The sequence below is a fragment of the Monodon monoceros genome, unplaced genomic scaffold (genome assembly GCF_005190385.1).
Source record: "Monodon monoceros isolate NGI ecotype Baffin Bay Population unplaced genomic scaffold, NGI_Narwhal_1 Super_Scaffold_14, whole genome shotgun sequence".
Taxonomy (NCBI): Eukaryota; Metazoa; Chordata; class Mammalia; order Artiodactyla; family Monodontidae; genus Monodon; species Monodon monoceros.
In genome coordinates, this window is record NW_021703770.1 from 5,814,574 (window position 1) to 5,830,805 (window position 16,232).

Below are 16,232 nucleotides of genomic sequence, written 5' to 3' on the forward strand. Positions count from 1 at the left end.
TACGCTACCAAATGTAAAATAGATAGCTAGTGGGAAGCAGCCACATAGCACAGGGAGATCAGCTCAGTGCTTTGTTACCACCTAGAGGGGTGGGATAGGGAGGGTGGGAGGGAAACGCAAGAGGGAGGAGATATGGGGATATATGTATATGTATAGCTGATTCACTTTGTTATACAGCAGAAACTAACACACCACTGTAAAGCAATTATACTCCAATAAAGATTTTTTTTTAAAAAATTGCATGGGAACAATTACCAACAAGTTACTGCGTAGTTGGGGCTTTGATAAATGAACAATTTAATTGAACTGAACTCAAAGGCTGCATTTACAGTGATTCTAAGTTTTGGAATTCAGTGCTTGATTTGCATTCCATAGTAAAACTTTTACTCTGAAAAATGTTTTAAGAGGATAAATATTGCTACTGAAATTCCACTAGGAAAGGTAAATGCAGTGCTCTCAGTGGTTTTCTGTAGGTGTGAAGTAAAACCTTTAAGACATACTGTATCGTGACTTTTGTTAACAAGATACTGTGATGTGTTTAGGCTGCCTTGAATCCAGAGATAGTAGATCAAAACTCCACACATCAGTGACTCATAGGTTTAAGAAACTTTAGGCGTCTGGCATGTCATTCTTTTTCAGAAAAATTATTATTTGTACTATTTTGGAGGGGGACCCTGAGACACTGATTTTACCTTCTTGGGTTATGTAATATTTTAACTATCTTAATGAGCTTTTTGTTGACAGCAGCCCCAAAATATGACAGTACTGTCTCTTAAAACTCAAGAACTAAAAAGTTTCCAAATATATTCGTTTAAAAACTATTCTCTGTGCTATGAGAACCAAATAAAATGTAACACATTAAATAAAGTTCTTCCTATTCAAAAAAAAAAAAAGAATTTACCTGTGAAGCCACCTGGTCCTGGCTTCATTTGTTGGATGATTTTTGATCACAGTTTCAATTTCGTTACTTGTGATTGTTCTGGTCATATTTTCTATTTCTTCCTGGTTCTTCCTGGTTCAGTCTTGGAAGGTTATACCTTTCTAAGAATTTGTCCATTTCTTCCAGGTTGTCCATTTTATTGGCATAAAGTTGCTTGTAGTAGTCCCTTTGGATGCTTTGTATTTCTGCGGTGTCTGTTGTAACTTTTCCTTTTTTCATTTCTAATTTTATTGATTTGAATCCTCTCCCTCTTTTTCTTGATGAGTCTCGCTAAAGATTTATCAATTTTGTTTATCTTCTCAGAAAACCAGCTTTTAGTTTTATTGATGTTTGCTATTGTTTTCTTTGTTTCTATTTCATTTATTTCTGCTCTGATCTTTATGATTTCTTTCCTTCTACTAACTTTGGGTTTTGTTTGTTCTTCTTTCTCTAGTTCCTTTAGGTGTAAGGTTAGATTGTTTATTTGAGACTTTTCTTGTTTCTTGAGGTAGGCTTGTATTCTATAAGCTTCCCTCTTAGACCTGCTTTTGCTGCATCCCATAGGTTTTGGATTGTCGTGTTTTCATTGTCACTTGTCTCTAGGTATTTTTTGATTTCCTCTTTGATTTCTTCCGTGATCTGTTGGTTATTGAGTAATGGATTGTTTAACCTCCACGGGTTTGTGTTTTTTACATTTTTTTCTCTGTAATTGATTTCTAATCTCATGGTGTAGTGGTCAGAAAAGATGCTTGATATGATTTCAGTTTTCCTAAATTTACCAAGGCTTGATTTGTGACCCAGGATGTGATCTGTCCTGGAGAATGTTCTGTGCGCACTTGAGAAGAAAGTGTAATCTGCTGTTTTCGGATGGAATGTCCTATAAACATCAGTTAAGTCTGTCTGGTCTAATGTGTCATTTAAAGCTTGTGTTTCGTTATTAATTTTCTGTCTGGATGATCTGTCCATTGGTGTTAAAGTCCCCCACTATTTTTGTGTTACTGTCGATTCCCTCTTTTATAGCTGTTAGCATTTGCCTTATGTATTGACGTGCTCCTATGTTGGTGCATATATATTTATAATTGTTATATCTTCTTCTTGGATTGATCCATTGATCATTATGTAGTGTCCTTCCCTGTCTCTTGTAACGTTCTTTATTTTAAAGTCTATTTTATCTGATATGAGTATTGCTACTCCAGCTTTCTTTTGATTTCCATTTGCATGGGATATCTTTTTCCATCCCCTCACTTTCAGTCTGTATGTGTCCCTAGGTCTGAAGTGGGTCTCTTGTAGACAGCATATATATGGGTCTTGTTTTTGTATCCATTCAGTGAGCCTGTGTGTTTTGGATGGAACATTTAATCCATTCATATTTAAGGTAATTATAGATATGTATGTTCCTATTACTAGTTTCTTAATTGTTTTGGGTTTGTTTTTGTAGGTCCTTTTCTTCCCTTGTGTTTCTCACTTAGAGAAGTTCCTTTAGCATTTGTTGTAGAGGAGGTTTGGTGGTGCTGAATGCTCTTAGCTTTTGCTTGTCTGTAAAGCTTTTGATTTCTCTGTTGAATATGAATGAGATCCTTGCTGGGTAGAGTAATCTTGGTTTTAGGTTCTTCCCATTCATCACTTTAAATATATCATGCCACTCCCTTCTGGCTTGTAGAGTTTCTGCTGAGAAATCAGCTGTTAGCCTTATGGGAGTTCCCTTGTATGTTATTTGTCGTTTTTCCCTTGCTGCTTTCAATAATTTTTCTTTGTCTTTAATTTTTGTCAGTTTGATTACTGTGTGTCTCGGTGTGTTTCTCCTTGGGTTTATCCTGCCTGGGACTCTCTGCGCTTCCTGGAATTGGGTAGCTATTTCCTTTCCCATGTGTTCCACTATAATCTCTTCAGATATTTTCTCTGGTCCTTTCTCTCTCTCTTCTCCTTCTGGGACCCCTATATTGCAAATGTTGGTGCATTTAATGTTGTCCCAGAGGTCTCTTAGGCTGTCTGTATTTCTTTTCATTCTTTTTTCTTTATTCTGTTCTGCAGCAGTGATTTCCACTATTCTGTCTTCCAGGTCACTTATCCGTTCTTCTGCCTCAGTTGTTCTGCTATTGATTCCTTCTAGTGTATTTTTCATTTCAGTTATTGTGTTGTTCATCTCTGTTTGTTTATTCTTTAATTCTTCTAGGTCTTTGTTAAACATTTCTTGCATCTTCTCCATCTTTGCCTGCATTCTTTTTCTGAGGTCCTGGATCATCTTGACTATCGTTATTCTGAATTCTTTTCTGGAAGGTTGCCTATCTCCACTTCATTTAGTTGTTTTTCTGGGGTTTTATCTTGTTCCTTCATCTGGTACATAGCCCTCTGCCTTTTCACCTTGTCTATCTTTCTGTGAATGTGGTTTTTGTGCCACAGGCTGCAGGATTGTAGTTTTTCTTGCTTCTGCTGTCTGCCCTCTGGTGGATGAGGCTATCTAAGAGGCTTGTGCAAGTTTCCTGATGGGGGGGACTGGTGGTGGGTAGAGCTGGCTGTTGCTCTGGTGGGCAGAGCTCAGTAAATCTTTAATCCACTTGACTGCTGATGAGTGAGGCTGGGTTCCCTCCCTGTTGGTTGTTTGGCCTGAGGCAACCCAGCACTGGAGCCTACCCGGCTCTTTGGTGGGGCTAATGGTGGACTCCGGGTGGGCTCAAGCCAAGGAGTACCTCCCAGAACTTCTGCTGCCAGTGTCCTTTTCCTCACGGTGAGCCACAGCCACCCCCCGCCTCTGCAGGAGACCCTCCATCACTAGCAGGTAGGTCTGGTTCAGTCTCCCCTGGGGTCACTGCTCCTTCCCCTGGGTCCCGATGCGCACACTACCCTGTGTGTGCCCTCCAAGAGTGGAGTCTCTGTTTCTCCCAGTCCTGTCAAAGTCCTGCAATCAAATCCCAATGGCCTTCAAAGTCTGATTCTCTAGGAATTCCTCCTCCCGTTGCTGGACCTCCACGTTAGGAAGCCTGTTGTGGGGCTCAGAACCTTCACTCCAGTGGGTGGACTGCTGTGGTATAAGTGTTCTCCAGTTTGTGAGTCACTCACCCAGTGGTTATGGGATTTGATTTTATTGTGATTGCGCCCCTCCTACCGTCTCACTGCAGCTTCTCCGTTGTCTTTGGATGTGGGGTATCTTTTTTGGTGAGTTCCAGTGTCTTCCTGTCGATGACTGTTCAGCAGTTAGCTGTGATTCCGGTGCTCTCACAAGAGGGAGTGAGTGCACATCCTTCTACTCCACCATCTTCTTTGCAATGCTCTTTTTTTCTCTTTTTGTTTGTGCATGGGCTAGTGTCACTTGCTCGTAGGGTGCAGCATGCAGAGGCCTCGTGCAGACCTTTAGACCACTGTTGCTCCTGCGAAATGGCGGCAGGGCCACCTCAGCTCGGCGGGCCATGCAAGACACTGCCAGGTGTTCTTTTTCATTCTTGTCTGGTTGTAGTGTTTGGATTTTTGTCTGCAGCCCTCTAATTCTTACCGTATCATAGAGGCCGAGAATTTCCACCGTGGAAGGGACCTTAGAAAATGTTCACGTTCTTCTGATTATTGGAAATGCTACCGTGTTCAAGACCGGGGCATCTCCTTCAGGAAACCACCCCTGACCACTGCCCACTCTGCCCTCTGCCCACCCTGGGGGTCCAGGAGAAGTGTCCTGTCTGCCCCCTCCACTAGTCTGCAAGCCCTTTCAGGATGGGGGCATGGGGGGGCGCACAGTTCTGTTTCCAGCTTCCAGCAGAGTGTCTGACACATTAAATTCTCCTTAGAACAGGAGGCTGAGAGGGCATCTGAAGTACATGGGGACTCAGCATATGACAGATGAGAGCCAGAGGCTTGTCAGGTGGCTTATTCAGTAAATGGCTGACCGTTCAGAGTTGTCCATACAGAGGCCACGGTCTGTCTGTCTTGCAGCACAGGTGCTAATATAACCGCGCATCCCTGCTGCAGCCACGGTAGCACCTTTCCTGGCCAGCAGACCATTGCAAGCCCTGGTCCTTCAGATCTGCTTCCGATTTTAAAGCTTGTCTTCTGTCCCTCTTCTGGTGTGTCACTCGCTCTGGGCCTGATAACTTTTGCCTGCCTGCCTGCTGGACGTTATCATCAGGTGAGGCTCCGTAGGGCCTGATCACACGTGAGGACCCCGGCAAGGAGCGCTTACGCTGCAAGCTCTCTTCAAAATCAGACCTCGTCTCCTTAGAAAACCGGCCTCGCTCCAGTGTCTGCATCCACCTTCCGCAGGGTTTGCTGCGTTCACTCTGCATAGTAACTGTCATTCCTGCTGGTACAGGAGGAAACGCTGACTTGGGACCTCTTGCCTCGTCTTCTCTCGTGGTGCAGGCTGCGTGCCCACCCTCTTCTCACCTCCCCCTGATGCGCTTCTCTTGAGAGTTTAGTTTCTCCACAGCTTTTCAAAGTGCCTGCTCTGTGCCCAGCACGGCGCTGAGAACCATCCTGTGCTTTTGAAGGAAAATGTTTTCTCGGCCAAAACACCTTGTGGCTTTTGGAAGAAGCAATTCTGCGTCTTCCTTCTTTTTCTTTTTTCCTTTCTTGCTTTTTGCCTCATTTTTCCCAGTTATTAAAGGACTGTATTATTTTAAAAATTTAGGTGACAGAAAAAAGAGAAGAGGGGCTCATGGTTGTACAGCACATAGACGCCCACGAGGGGTGCCGACCCCCCTCTGGTGCGGGTGTGGAGCCCGATGCCATCTGTTCAGGAGGTACTGGCTAGGCCCTTCCTCGTGCCAGGCCACATCACAGGTGCTGGAATAAAGTGGCCAAAACACAGCCCAGGTTCCTGCTTTCATGAAGCTCACGATGATGAGCAGGTAGATGAACAGGTGATGTGACTCCCAGGGGCGACAGTGCAGTGAAGGAACGAGGGCAGGAGAGGCCGGAGTGTGCCCGAGGCTGCTGCTGCTGCTAGCGGGGTGGCTCTGGGAAGTCCTGTTGGACGCGGTGACAATGGAGCGGGAGCCCAAAGGGAGTGAGGGAGGGGCTCCGAGCAGGGCAGCCACGCTGGGGGAGGACCCAGGAGGCCAGGAGGGCACTGGGCATGGGGCGGCAGCTCCGACCAGGCAGGGTCTGGCCGGGCACGGATGCCTAAGGGGCTGTGCTCAGTGAGGGGACACACAGTGTGGCACGTAGGGTTGTGTGCTGCCCTCTTCACTCATTCACACATAAGCCTTTTCTCACTTATCGCAGAGCCTGTAGGGCATGCGGGAGGTGCTGAGCATCCACGTCTTAGATGACAGGGCCCTGTCTGTGTATTTGGGAGGCGGTGCAGCGGAGCAGAGGTGTGCAGACTGGGGCACAAGCGACCCCACCCACATCCCAGCTATCCCTTAGCCGCCGTCATCTCCGTGGAGGAGATGGGGTCTCGGTGGGAAGCTGCTCTCCCACGAGTACAGAGCCCAGCAGAGTACCCTGGTCTGTTAGAGATCTGGTCTAGATTCTGAAACACTTGAGGTAGGCAGAGCTGCAGAACTCAGAGGCTGACTTAGTGAATAATTTGCACAGTCCTGTAGGTTAAGGTTTTCCATTAAGCTGTCTATGCTGCCGATAATTCAGCTGGAAGATGTGTTAGGTACAGCACTTGGGGAAGATGGAGCACCCATCTCGGGGATAATGACACTGTGAAGCCAGATTATTTCTACCGTGGAGAACAATTGTAAGCCTGTGCTAGTAGATTAAACTGCTAGAGTGATGGTTTTGAACAAAGAAAATGGTCGAGAGCTATACAGCCAGCCATAGACTGATTGGGGTGGGTAAAGAGTAATAATTCAACCCTGTTGATCTATGGCATGTAATCCCTTTAGTCGCTGCCACACTACAGCAGCTGAGGAAGGTCCCTGGACCTGAGGTCACCCAGACTAACGTCCGGATTTTGCTACTTTCCAGCTGTTTGACCTTAGATGAGTCACCAATCGTTAGAGGTTTCATTCAGAGACGCGCAAAAGCCACGAGATGCTGCGCGCAAATGATTGGGATGAGGCCGGGAGAGTGTCCACTGGGTTTCACGGGGACGGGGAAGGAATGCCATGGTTTGCAGAAACACAAAGCCAGACAACAAACAGAGTGGGAATCATGTAACAGGTAGAGTGCGGGAAGTGGGAGGAGGGGCTTGCTCTGCAGGGAGCCTCCGTGCCTCCCTCTGTAACGCAGCCCTCCTCCACCCCTGGCTCCTGTTTCTTCAGCCGTACGTGAAGCGGGGCCTCTCCGGGGCCGGCGGAGCTGCTCACGCAAGCTCGTTACAACGTGAACTTGTGGTGAGTTAGGCTTTGGACGCCCCGCCTGTTACAGCTGTGTCATCTGGAGGGCCACTCTTCGCAGGACTTCTGTGAACTGGACATTTATCTTTGTCTTCGTCACTCTGTCTGCTGAATTAAGCCCAACGGACCGTGTTTGGAAAGTTTATTTTACTCTTATAATTAGCAGTAGACAGACACACAGCCCCTGGGAGCCTCCCCTGTGCAGACACACTCGAGGTCTGGGGTCCCTTGCTCAGCTAGGAGCAAAACCTCAGTGCAGACGAGGAGCCCGTAGGAGACGCAGGATGGGGATGTAGGAGTCCTCCAGGCTTTGAGGGAGGGCACGAGAAGCGTGATGGGGAAGCCTGGAATCGGAGGGTTGTGGAAGCAGCGAAGAGGGCGTCTCAGTGAGTAAAGCTGAGGTTGGCTCAGCAGTGTCAGACAGCAAAGGACTGTGTGGAGAGGTGAGGATGGAACTCTGCCCAGTGGGCTTGGTGACTGGGAGGTGGCAGTGGCCCTGGTGGGACTGTGGGCACATGCCTGCCCTTTGCCGCCTTCCCTCAGCCTGCCATGCCTTTTCCCACCATCTGCAGACAGCGCCTTCCACGAAGTGGCCCCGGGCCCTGATGTGACAGAGTTAGCATGTGATTGCCCTTATTTCGAGCACGGTGGCCTCATGTTGGTTTCTGCCCTTCTTCCACATCTGTGGGCAGTGGCCATGCCTCAGTCGTCCTGGGACCTCCTGGGACGGCTCCTGGGTGTGTGTCCACCCCGCTGCCATGGGAACAGGAGCTGCAGCCTCTGCTCATCAAAGCCCTGGGCCTGGCAGGGATCTCTTTGTCCGGGGCAGTAGTGTCAGCCCTTGTCAGTACTCAGCCATCGAGGCGCTAGAGTTGTCCAAGAGGAGAGTGAAATCTTAGGCTGGACGTCTTCCTCATTTTAGGCTTCATTTCTGATGATGGCAATCACTGTGTGTGAACGACAGTGCCAGGAGGGTATCTCAAAGCTCGTGTATTGGTTGATCTCACCCTTTTTCTTTGTCACCATTGTGTCATCTGTTTACCTGAAGTACATCAGCTTGTTTTGCGCACCTGAGGCTGGGACCCCAGCATAAATCACCCATGCCGCCTGACTTCTTTCTTCATGTAGAATTTACTGACAGTTAAGAGGAAAGCATTTGTTGAGTATTCCTTCCCCCTTTCCCACCCTTCTGTCAGGTACCTTCTTTCAAAGTGAAATAAATCAATATTTACTTATAAAGTCTCGGTTCACAGTACATTTTCCCATTTAAATGAAATTGAAACAAACAGTAAAAGAAGAAGAAGAAAAAGGCCTCCATCTACTGCAGAAAAACAGCCCAGGCTAAATGGATTAATACTTTGCACTCAGGGTATCTCTCTAGCTTCTGGTAAATTCCGTCAGTCCAAGTTAAAGGTTCCTTCCAATCAGTAACTTTGTGTGGAGCCCACCGCAGAGGTGCCTCGTCCATTTTCTTCTCTGCATTATACATGACCCCGTCTGACACAGCCCTTCCTGCTGTCAGGGAATGACACAGGCACAGGGCCGAGGGAGACCCCTGGAAGCCCCATGGGGCGTTCCCAGAGACGGCGTGGGGTCGTGGCTTGTTACAGAGGGCCAGGCAGGGAGGAGACCGTCCCACGCCAGGCTCCAGCTGGGAAGGGAGTCAGAAGCGTCATGAATGGGAGCTCACGGAGGCCACCTGAGCAAACCCACTGCTTCCAGTCTCTCCTGGGCGTCCTGGGAGTCATTGCTCCTTCTGCCCTCTCTGCCTGGAGTCCCATCCCATGCCTCCTCCGGAGGCTGCCCTGGCACTCTGTCAGAGCATCGCTCGGTTCCTGTGTCTGCCCCGCTAGACTGGTTTTCCGCCATGTGCTGCCTGAGCGCCCATCAGGGCACCTGCACCCAGTGGAGCATCGTTGCACAAATACTGGGTTCTTGCTCCGTGCCAGGCATCCGCCCTGCCCACCTGGTTCTGGGAGAAGAGCTGTGCCAGGGCAGTGCCGTCTTAGCCCTCATGGAGCTCAGTCCGCTGGGACCTGATAAAATGACAAAGGTTTTGTTGAATGAATGAATAATTGACATGCCGCAGTACCTTAAGAAAACGTTGTTCAGTACACGAATGAAGACACCAAAAGCGCGGTGATGTTATTAAGCACCCACTTTGCATACGGAATCTTCTTCAGTTCTCCTAGCCATTCTCTGAAGTGGGCATTTTCGTCCCTATTTTACAGATGAGACACCTGAGAGTCATAGGGGAGAGTGGGCAAGGCTCACAGCTAAGCCCCGCGAAGTGCAGGTCAAAGTTCTTTCCACCTCGCCTTTCGGACCCCCTGGGGAAGGCCGGTCTCTGTGACATCCCTCCCTACATCTGAGGGCTCTCGTTCCCCAGCTCAGCAAGTCCAGGCCCCTTCACTGTCCTCCTGGGCTGGTTTTCTAATCCTTCAGTCATTTTTGCAGCTCTTAGGGTCTCAACACTTTCTAAATCTTTCCCATGTTGTTTGTATCATTGCTCTTCTCAAAATCAAAGACAGTTGTAAAACAGACCAGAATGCACAGTCAGGGAGCTGGGGCCTTAGCACCAGCTGGAATTTGGCCTTGTCTGGAATCTGCCTGCTTGGAGCTACAGAGAAAGGCCCGCCCGTAGGAGTGAGCAGGCCCCTCCACTGACAGAGCCCCGGGGCAGTGAGTGCCCATCAGCAGACCCCTCCTGTGGCTCTGAGGCACTAGTGTTGGTGGACGACACCTGGGCAAAACCAGGCGTGCAAGGGCGTGTACTCCTGCCTGGTGTGCTGTTGATCTTCTTCATACACAGAGCTGAGCTCCCAGAGTGTGTGGAGAGACAGATAAGCCAGGATAAACTAGTCCCTTTTTCACCACCAAATGGACCAGCTATGAATTTCCAGGAGACCCCGCACCCAGCCCTCTACACGGTTGCAGGAAGTAACTCCTAGAGTGCCTCGGCAACTCCCACGCCTCTGGGAGGCATCACGAGAAGAGCTTGGACTGGGTGTTTGAACTTGGGTTCCACCATTAGCCCCAGCTGGGGCCCCTGACCACGTTACTTTGCACCGGTGAGCGCCGCTCTCCTCATCTATAAACCGGGGGTGAGAGCAAGCGTAGAGCATTGCTGAGATGATTCTGTGCAGGAAGGACCAGCTCCTGGAATGTGCCAGATGCTCCATAGGCAGTCGCTGTGATTCTCTTGTCCTGCTGGACCTGGAAGTGGGGCCCGTGTGACCTTTCTCTTGCCCTCCCACAGGTCACGGACGAGGAGCCCAGTTCCAACCACACGGTCATGATCCAGGAGACCCTCCAGCAGGCCTCCGTGGAGCTGGCTGAGCAGCATCACTTGGTGGTGTCCTCTGGCGACGTGGAGGGCATTGAGACGGTAACCGTCTACACACAGGGCGGGGAGGCCTCGGAGTTCATCGTCTACGTGCAGGAGGCCATGCAGCCCGTGGAGGAGCAGGCTGTGGGGCAGCCGGCCCCGGAGCTCTAGAGGACACGCAGTGTGGGACAGCGCCACGGGGCAGGGCTGCCGGCCTCTGTGCAGCCCCCCGGACAGCCAGGGCGGGGAGGCCCCAGAGTAGTGCTCTCCCAGGCTCTCCTCTGCACTGTCCACCCTGGCAGCCGCGTGGGGCTCTCCTGGCCTGGCTTTGGGTGGGCGAGGGATCGGCATCACCAGCGACACAGGAGCGCTGCCCCCAGCACAGGCACACGCACCTTCCCCCCGCGTCGTCTGCTTCCAGAAAGACCTGTGCCTCAACTCCCCAAACATGGCCCGTACCGCATAGCCCCTTTGCTTCAAGTGTCGAACAGAGACCCCCAATTCTCATCAGCGTCTTCCCTGAATCACAGCCTAACTCCTTGACCCCTGTCTGGGTGCTGAATCTTTACCTGGGACTGCTCTGCAGCCTGGTAACCAGGAGACAGCTGTCAGAGAAAGTGACCTTACGGTGTTTGAATCACCTGTGAGAGAAAAGAGGCGAGGGGTTATCTACACAGTTCTACCCTCCTCAGGCATCAAGGGCGCTTACTATCATGTGAAGTAAGGGTGGTTTGACGGCCCTCCCGCTCCCATCACAGGTGGTGGTGTCGGCTTACTACCTTGGAATTCTTTTGCTTTTAAAATAAATGCACTTTCTCCTATTCACCTCCTACTCTACGGAGGTGAGTTGGATAGAATAAAAGCATTCTCTGCCTGAGTACTTCTCCTCTGTTAGGTTGGTGGGTTTACCTCTCCCCTTCCCAAGTCAGAATCTGGGATTTGGACCCCACCCAGGAGAACCCCCTCTGAGACCCAGGCCCTCAAAATGTGACAGTGATGCTCGTTCTCCCTCTGAAGCATTAGCCTTGCTTTGGGGCCACTGTTTGAGGTTAACGGTCTTACGCCCCACGTCCTGGCACCTCGCATTGGGTTTGCTGCAGCCCCTTCCCACCTTGGGAGGAGAAGTAAACCGACAGTCAGGAGCCTCCGTGATGCTCTCTAGTCCGACTGCCTTTTAGTCCAGGTGCTCGTGATAAATCCCGTACCTTTTGGCGCCTCTGCCGTGTGACAGCTTTGTGGAGGCACCGAGGCGAATCCTACTGCCCCCTGTCCAGCCCCGGGGTCTCCTGACATCGTCACCCAACATCCAGCTCACTGAGGTCAAGATCTTTTTTCTATCAAATGAAATTTTATTTAATTTATAGTGATTCTAACCAATTGTTTGAATAAACCATCCTTTTAAGTTGTAAAATACCAAGCTATTGCCTCATGGTTTTAGATTTTCACATTTCTAGACTAGACAGTGAAATCATCTATATTACATAGGACGGTTCACAAAACTGTTCATCTGAAACAACGTTTTTGATGCTCTTCGGGCACTAAAAACAGCCAAAACTTTTGATTCAGTAACAAATGAAGAAAAAGCTTGAGAATTATTTTTAATCCTACAATGGTTTGCTGTCCTTTGTTTCCAAGGAAGACATTACTGACCCATTTTCAGTAAAGAATGAACTTTGAGTTATTTCTCTAATAAGGGTGGTGGATTTTTACCAGTCTTGGTAAAGATAAATGGTACAACGAAACGATGGATTTTTTTTCTCTTAATGTTTAGAAGCCTGTGTGTCGTGTTTGTTTGTTTGTTTCTTGACATATAATTGACCTACGACACTACGTTAGTTCCAGGTACACAACATAGTGATGGGATATTTTTATACATTACAAAATGATCACCACAGTAAGTCTAGTTATTGTCCGTCATCCTACAAAGTTATTACACAGTTATTGACTATATTTCTCCATCCTGTACATTTCATCCCTATGACTCATTTGTTTTGTAACTGGAAGTTTGTACCTCTTAATCTCCCTCACATATTTCACTTACCCCTCCAACCCCTCTCCCCTCTGCAACCACCTGTTTGTTTTCTGTATCTGTTTCTGAGTCTGTTTCTGTTTTGTTACGTTTGTTCATTTGTTTTTTGGATTCCACATATAAGTGAAATCATATGGTATTTGTCTTTATCTAACTTATTGCACTTAGCATAATACCCTCTAAGTCCATCCATGGTGTCACAAATGGCTAGATTCCATTCTTTTTTTATGGTGGAGTAATGTTCTATTGTGTAGATATACCACATATTCTTTACCTATTCATCTGTTGATGGGCACTTAGGTTGCTTTCATATATTGGCTATTGAAAATAATGCTGCAGTGAACATAGGGGTACATATATCTTTCTGAATTAGTATTTTTGTTTTTGTTCTGAAAAAATACCCAGTTGTGGAATTGCTGATTGTATGGTAGTTCTATTTTTAATTTTTTGAGGAACTGGCATACTGTTCTCCATAGTGGCTGCACCAATTTGCATTCTCACCAGCAGTGCACAAGGGATCCCTTTTCTCCACATCCTCACCAACACTTGTTATTTGCTGCTTTTTTGATAACAGCCATTCTGACAGGAGTGAGACGATATTTCGTTGTGGTTTTCCTTTGCATTGCCCTGATGATTAGTGACAGTGAGCATCTTTTCATGTGTCTGTTGGCCATCTGTATGTCTTATTTGGAAAAATTTCTATTCAGGTCTTCAGCCCATTTTTCAATCGGGTTGTTTGTTTATTTTTGATGTTGAGTTGTATGAGTTCTCTGGATATTTTGGATATTAACCCCTTATCTGATATACTGTTTGCAGATATTTTCTCCCGTTCAGTAGTAGGTGGCCTTTTCATTTTGTTGATGACTTCCTTTATGGTGCAAAAGCTTTTTAGTTTGATGTATTCTCATGTGTTTATTTTTGCATTTGTTTCCCTTGTCTGAGAAGACATATTAAAAAAAATATATATTGCTCTGACTGGTGTCAGAGAGCATACTGCTTATGTTTTCTTCTAGGGGGTTTATGTTTTCAGGTCTTAGATTTAAGTCTTTAATCCACTTTGAGTTTATTTTTGTATACGGTGTGAGAAAATGTTCTAATTCTATTCTTCTACATGCAGCTGTCCAGTTTTCTCAGCTGGAGGTTTCGTTTATTTATTGGAGAAATTTCTTTCCCCCACTGTATATTCTTGCCTCCTTTGTTGCAGATTAATTGACCATCCATGTAAGTTGGGTTTATTTCTGGGTTCTCTATTCTGTGTCATTGATCTACGTGTCTGTTTTTGTGCCAGTACCTTACTGTTTTGATCACTGTGGCTTTGTAGTGTAGTTTGAAACCAGGGAGTGTGATACCTCCAGCTTTATTGTTCTTTCTCAAGAGTGTTTTGGCTCTTTGGGGTCTTCTGTGTTTCCATAAAAATTTTAGGATTATTTATTCTAGTTCTGTGAAAATGCCATTGGTATTTTGGTGGGGATTGTATTGAATATGTAGATTGCCTTGGGTAGTATGGTCATTTTAACAATATTAATTCTTCCAATCTATGAACATGGTATATCTTTCCATCTGTTTGTGCTGTCTTCAGAGTCTTAGAGTTTTCCAAATATAGGTCTTTTACCTCCTGGTTTAGATTTATTACTAGGTGTTCTATTCTTTTTAATGTAATTATAAGTGGGATTGTTTTCTTAATTTCTCTTTCTGATAGTTCACTGTTAGTGTATAGAAATGCAACAGATTTCTGTATATTAATTTTGTATCCTGCAACTTTACTCAATTCATTTATTAGTTCTAACAGATTTTTGGTGGCATCTCTAAGGTTTTCTATATATAGTATCATGTCATCTTCAAACAGTGACAGTTTTACTTCTTTCTTTCCAATTTGGATTCCTTTTATTTCTTTTTCTTGTCTGATTGCTATTGCTGGGGACTTATAATACTATGTTGAATAAAAGTGGCAAGAGTGGGCGTTCTTGTCTTGTTCCTGATCGTAGAGGAAATGCTTTCACTATTGAATATGACATTAGCTGTGGGATTTTCATATGTGGCTTTTATTATGTTGAGGTGTGCTCCCTCTATACACGACTTTGTTGAGAGTCTTCATCATAAATATATACTGAATTCTGCCAAAAGCCTTTTCTGCGTCTATTGAGATGATCATATAATTTTCATTTTTCAATTTGTTAATATGGTGTATCACATTGATTGATTTGGAGATATTGGACTATCCTTGCATCCCTGGAATAAATCCCACTTGATCATGGTGTATGATCCTTTTAACGTATTGTTGAATTTGGTTTGATAATATTAGGTTGAGGATTTTTGCATCTAAGTTCATCAGTGATATCGTCCTGTAATTTTCTTTTTTTGTGGTGTCTTTGTCTGGTTTTGGTATTGATGATGCTGGCCTCGTAGACCGAGTTCAGAAATGTTCCTTTCTGTTGAAGTTTTTGGAATAGTTTGAGAAAGATAGGTGTTAACTCCTCTCTAAATGTTTGGTAGAATTCACCTGTGAAACTATCTGGTCCTGGACTTTTGTTTGTTGGGAGTTTTTATTACAGATTCAATTTTATGACTGGTAATTTGTTCATATTTTTTATTTCTTCCTGATTCAGTCTCAGGAGATTGTACGTTTCTAGGAATTTATCCATTCCTTCTAGGTTGTACATTTTTGGGCTGTATAGTCATTTTGTGGTTCATAGTCATTTCTCGTGATCCTTTGTATTTGTGCAGTGTCAGTTGTAACTTCTCACTGAGGTCAAGGTTTGTTTCCTCCGAGAACCCTTTCTTCAGATGAAATCTCATGCAGGTGTATAAGCAGATGTACAAACAAGTGAAGTGGTAGTTGTTCTGGATGAAGAGGGTGGAGTCCATAGCCCCATGCACTTGGCTTTCATTGTCACCACCCTCTCACCCCAGCCAGATCTGAGGGGACCTCCTGGGGGAAGCTTAAAAGCTGCTGCTCTAATACAAGGAGGGGAGTGGCTGCTTTCCCTAAGCCAGGAAGGCGAGAAGTGCCACTGGAACTCAGAGGAAGCAAGGACACTTCCCACTCAGGATAAGTTAGGAAAAGCTTCGTGGTGGAGGTGGCCTGTGATTGGGGCTTTGTAAACTAGATAGACTTTGCACTTGCAGGGAGTGGAGTTGAAGGAGAGGGAGGGGATTCCAAAGAAGAGTAACAGTGGTGCTGACCCCTGAGGGTGGCACAGCATGGAGGATGAATGGTGAGCCATGAGCGTTTCTGTTAGGCTGGTGGGTCCTCTAAGGGGGAAGACAGAAGGGTCAACCAGAAGCCAGAACCTAGAGGAATAGGTTGGATATTGGAGATGATGGATATTGATTTTATTCAATAAACGTAACTCAATAAAATTAAATGGGGACACAGTGGCCATTTAATAGACCCAGGGTGCAAAGGTCAGAGTGGTATTCCAGAGAGATTAATCCTGCCCAAGTATCCGTGTAAGTTCTGTTGAGATGATTGAGCACCCAGGTCAGAGACAGAGTCTGGGCTCAGATCCAGTTCTGTCACTTTTCTGAGTGACCATGGCATGTTCTCTGCCTGTCTGAGTTTTAGTTTACTGATCTCTGAAAGGGGTCTGATGATAATTGCTAACTCCTAAGATTACTGAGAGCATTAACTGAACAGAGCCCAAGAAGCCATTAGCAGAGCACCTGGCCCACACGCTGTAA

At 46.4% G+C, this 16,232-nt stretch overlaps 1 protein-coding gene across 14 annotated transcripts in view; it reads left to right on the top strand.

Moving 5' to 3' along the window:
* The window catches only part of ZFAT (zinc finger and AT-hook domain containing), a 481,085-nt gene that overhangs the window by 273,365 nt on the left and 191,488 nt on the right, over nt 1-16,232 (top strand). For 12 of the 14 annotated variants that reach the window (XM_029222687.1, XM_029222683.1, XM_029222684.1 and 9 more), the window contains one exon: nt 10,454-12,116. The exons of 1 other annotated variant lie outside the window; for it this stretch is intronic. In XM_029222687.1, the coding sequence (XP_029078520.1) occupies nt 10,454-10,693 (240 nt within the window). In that variant the 3' untranslated portion in view covers nt 10,694-12,116. Of the gene's footprint in view, nt 1-10,453; nt 12,117-16,232 lie in introns of those variants that run through there. One more of the 14 variants, XM_029222688.1, reaches the window with a different exon arrangement.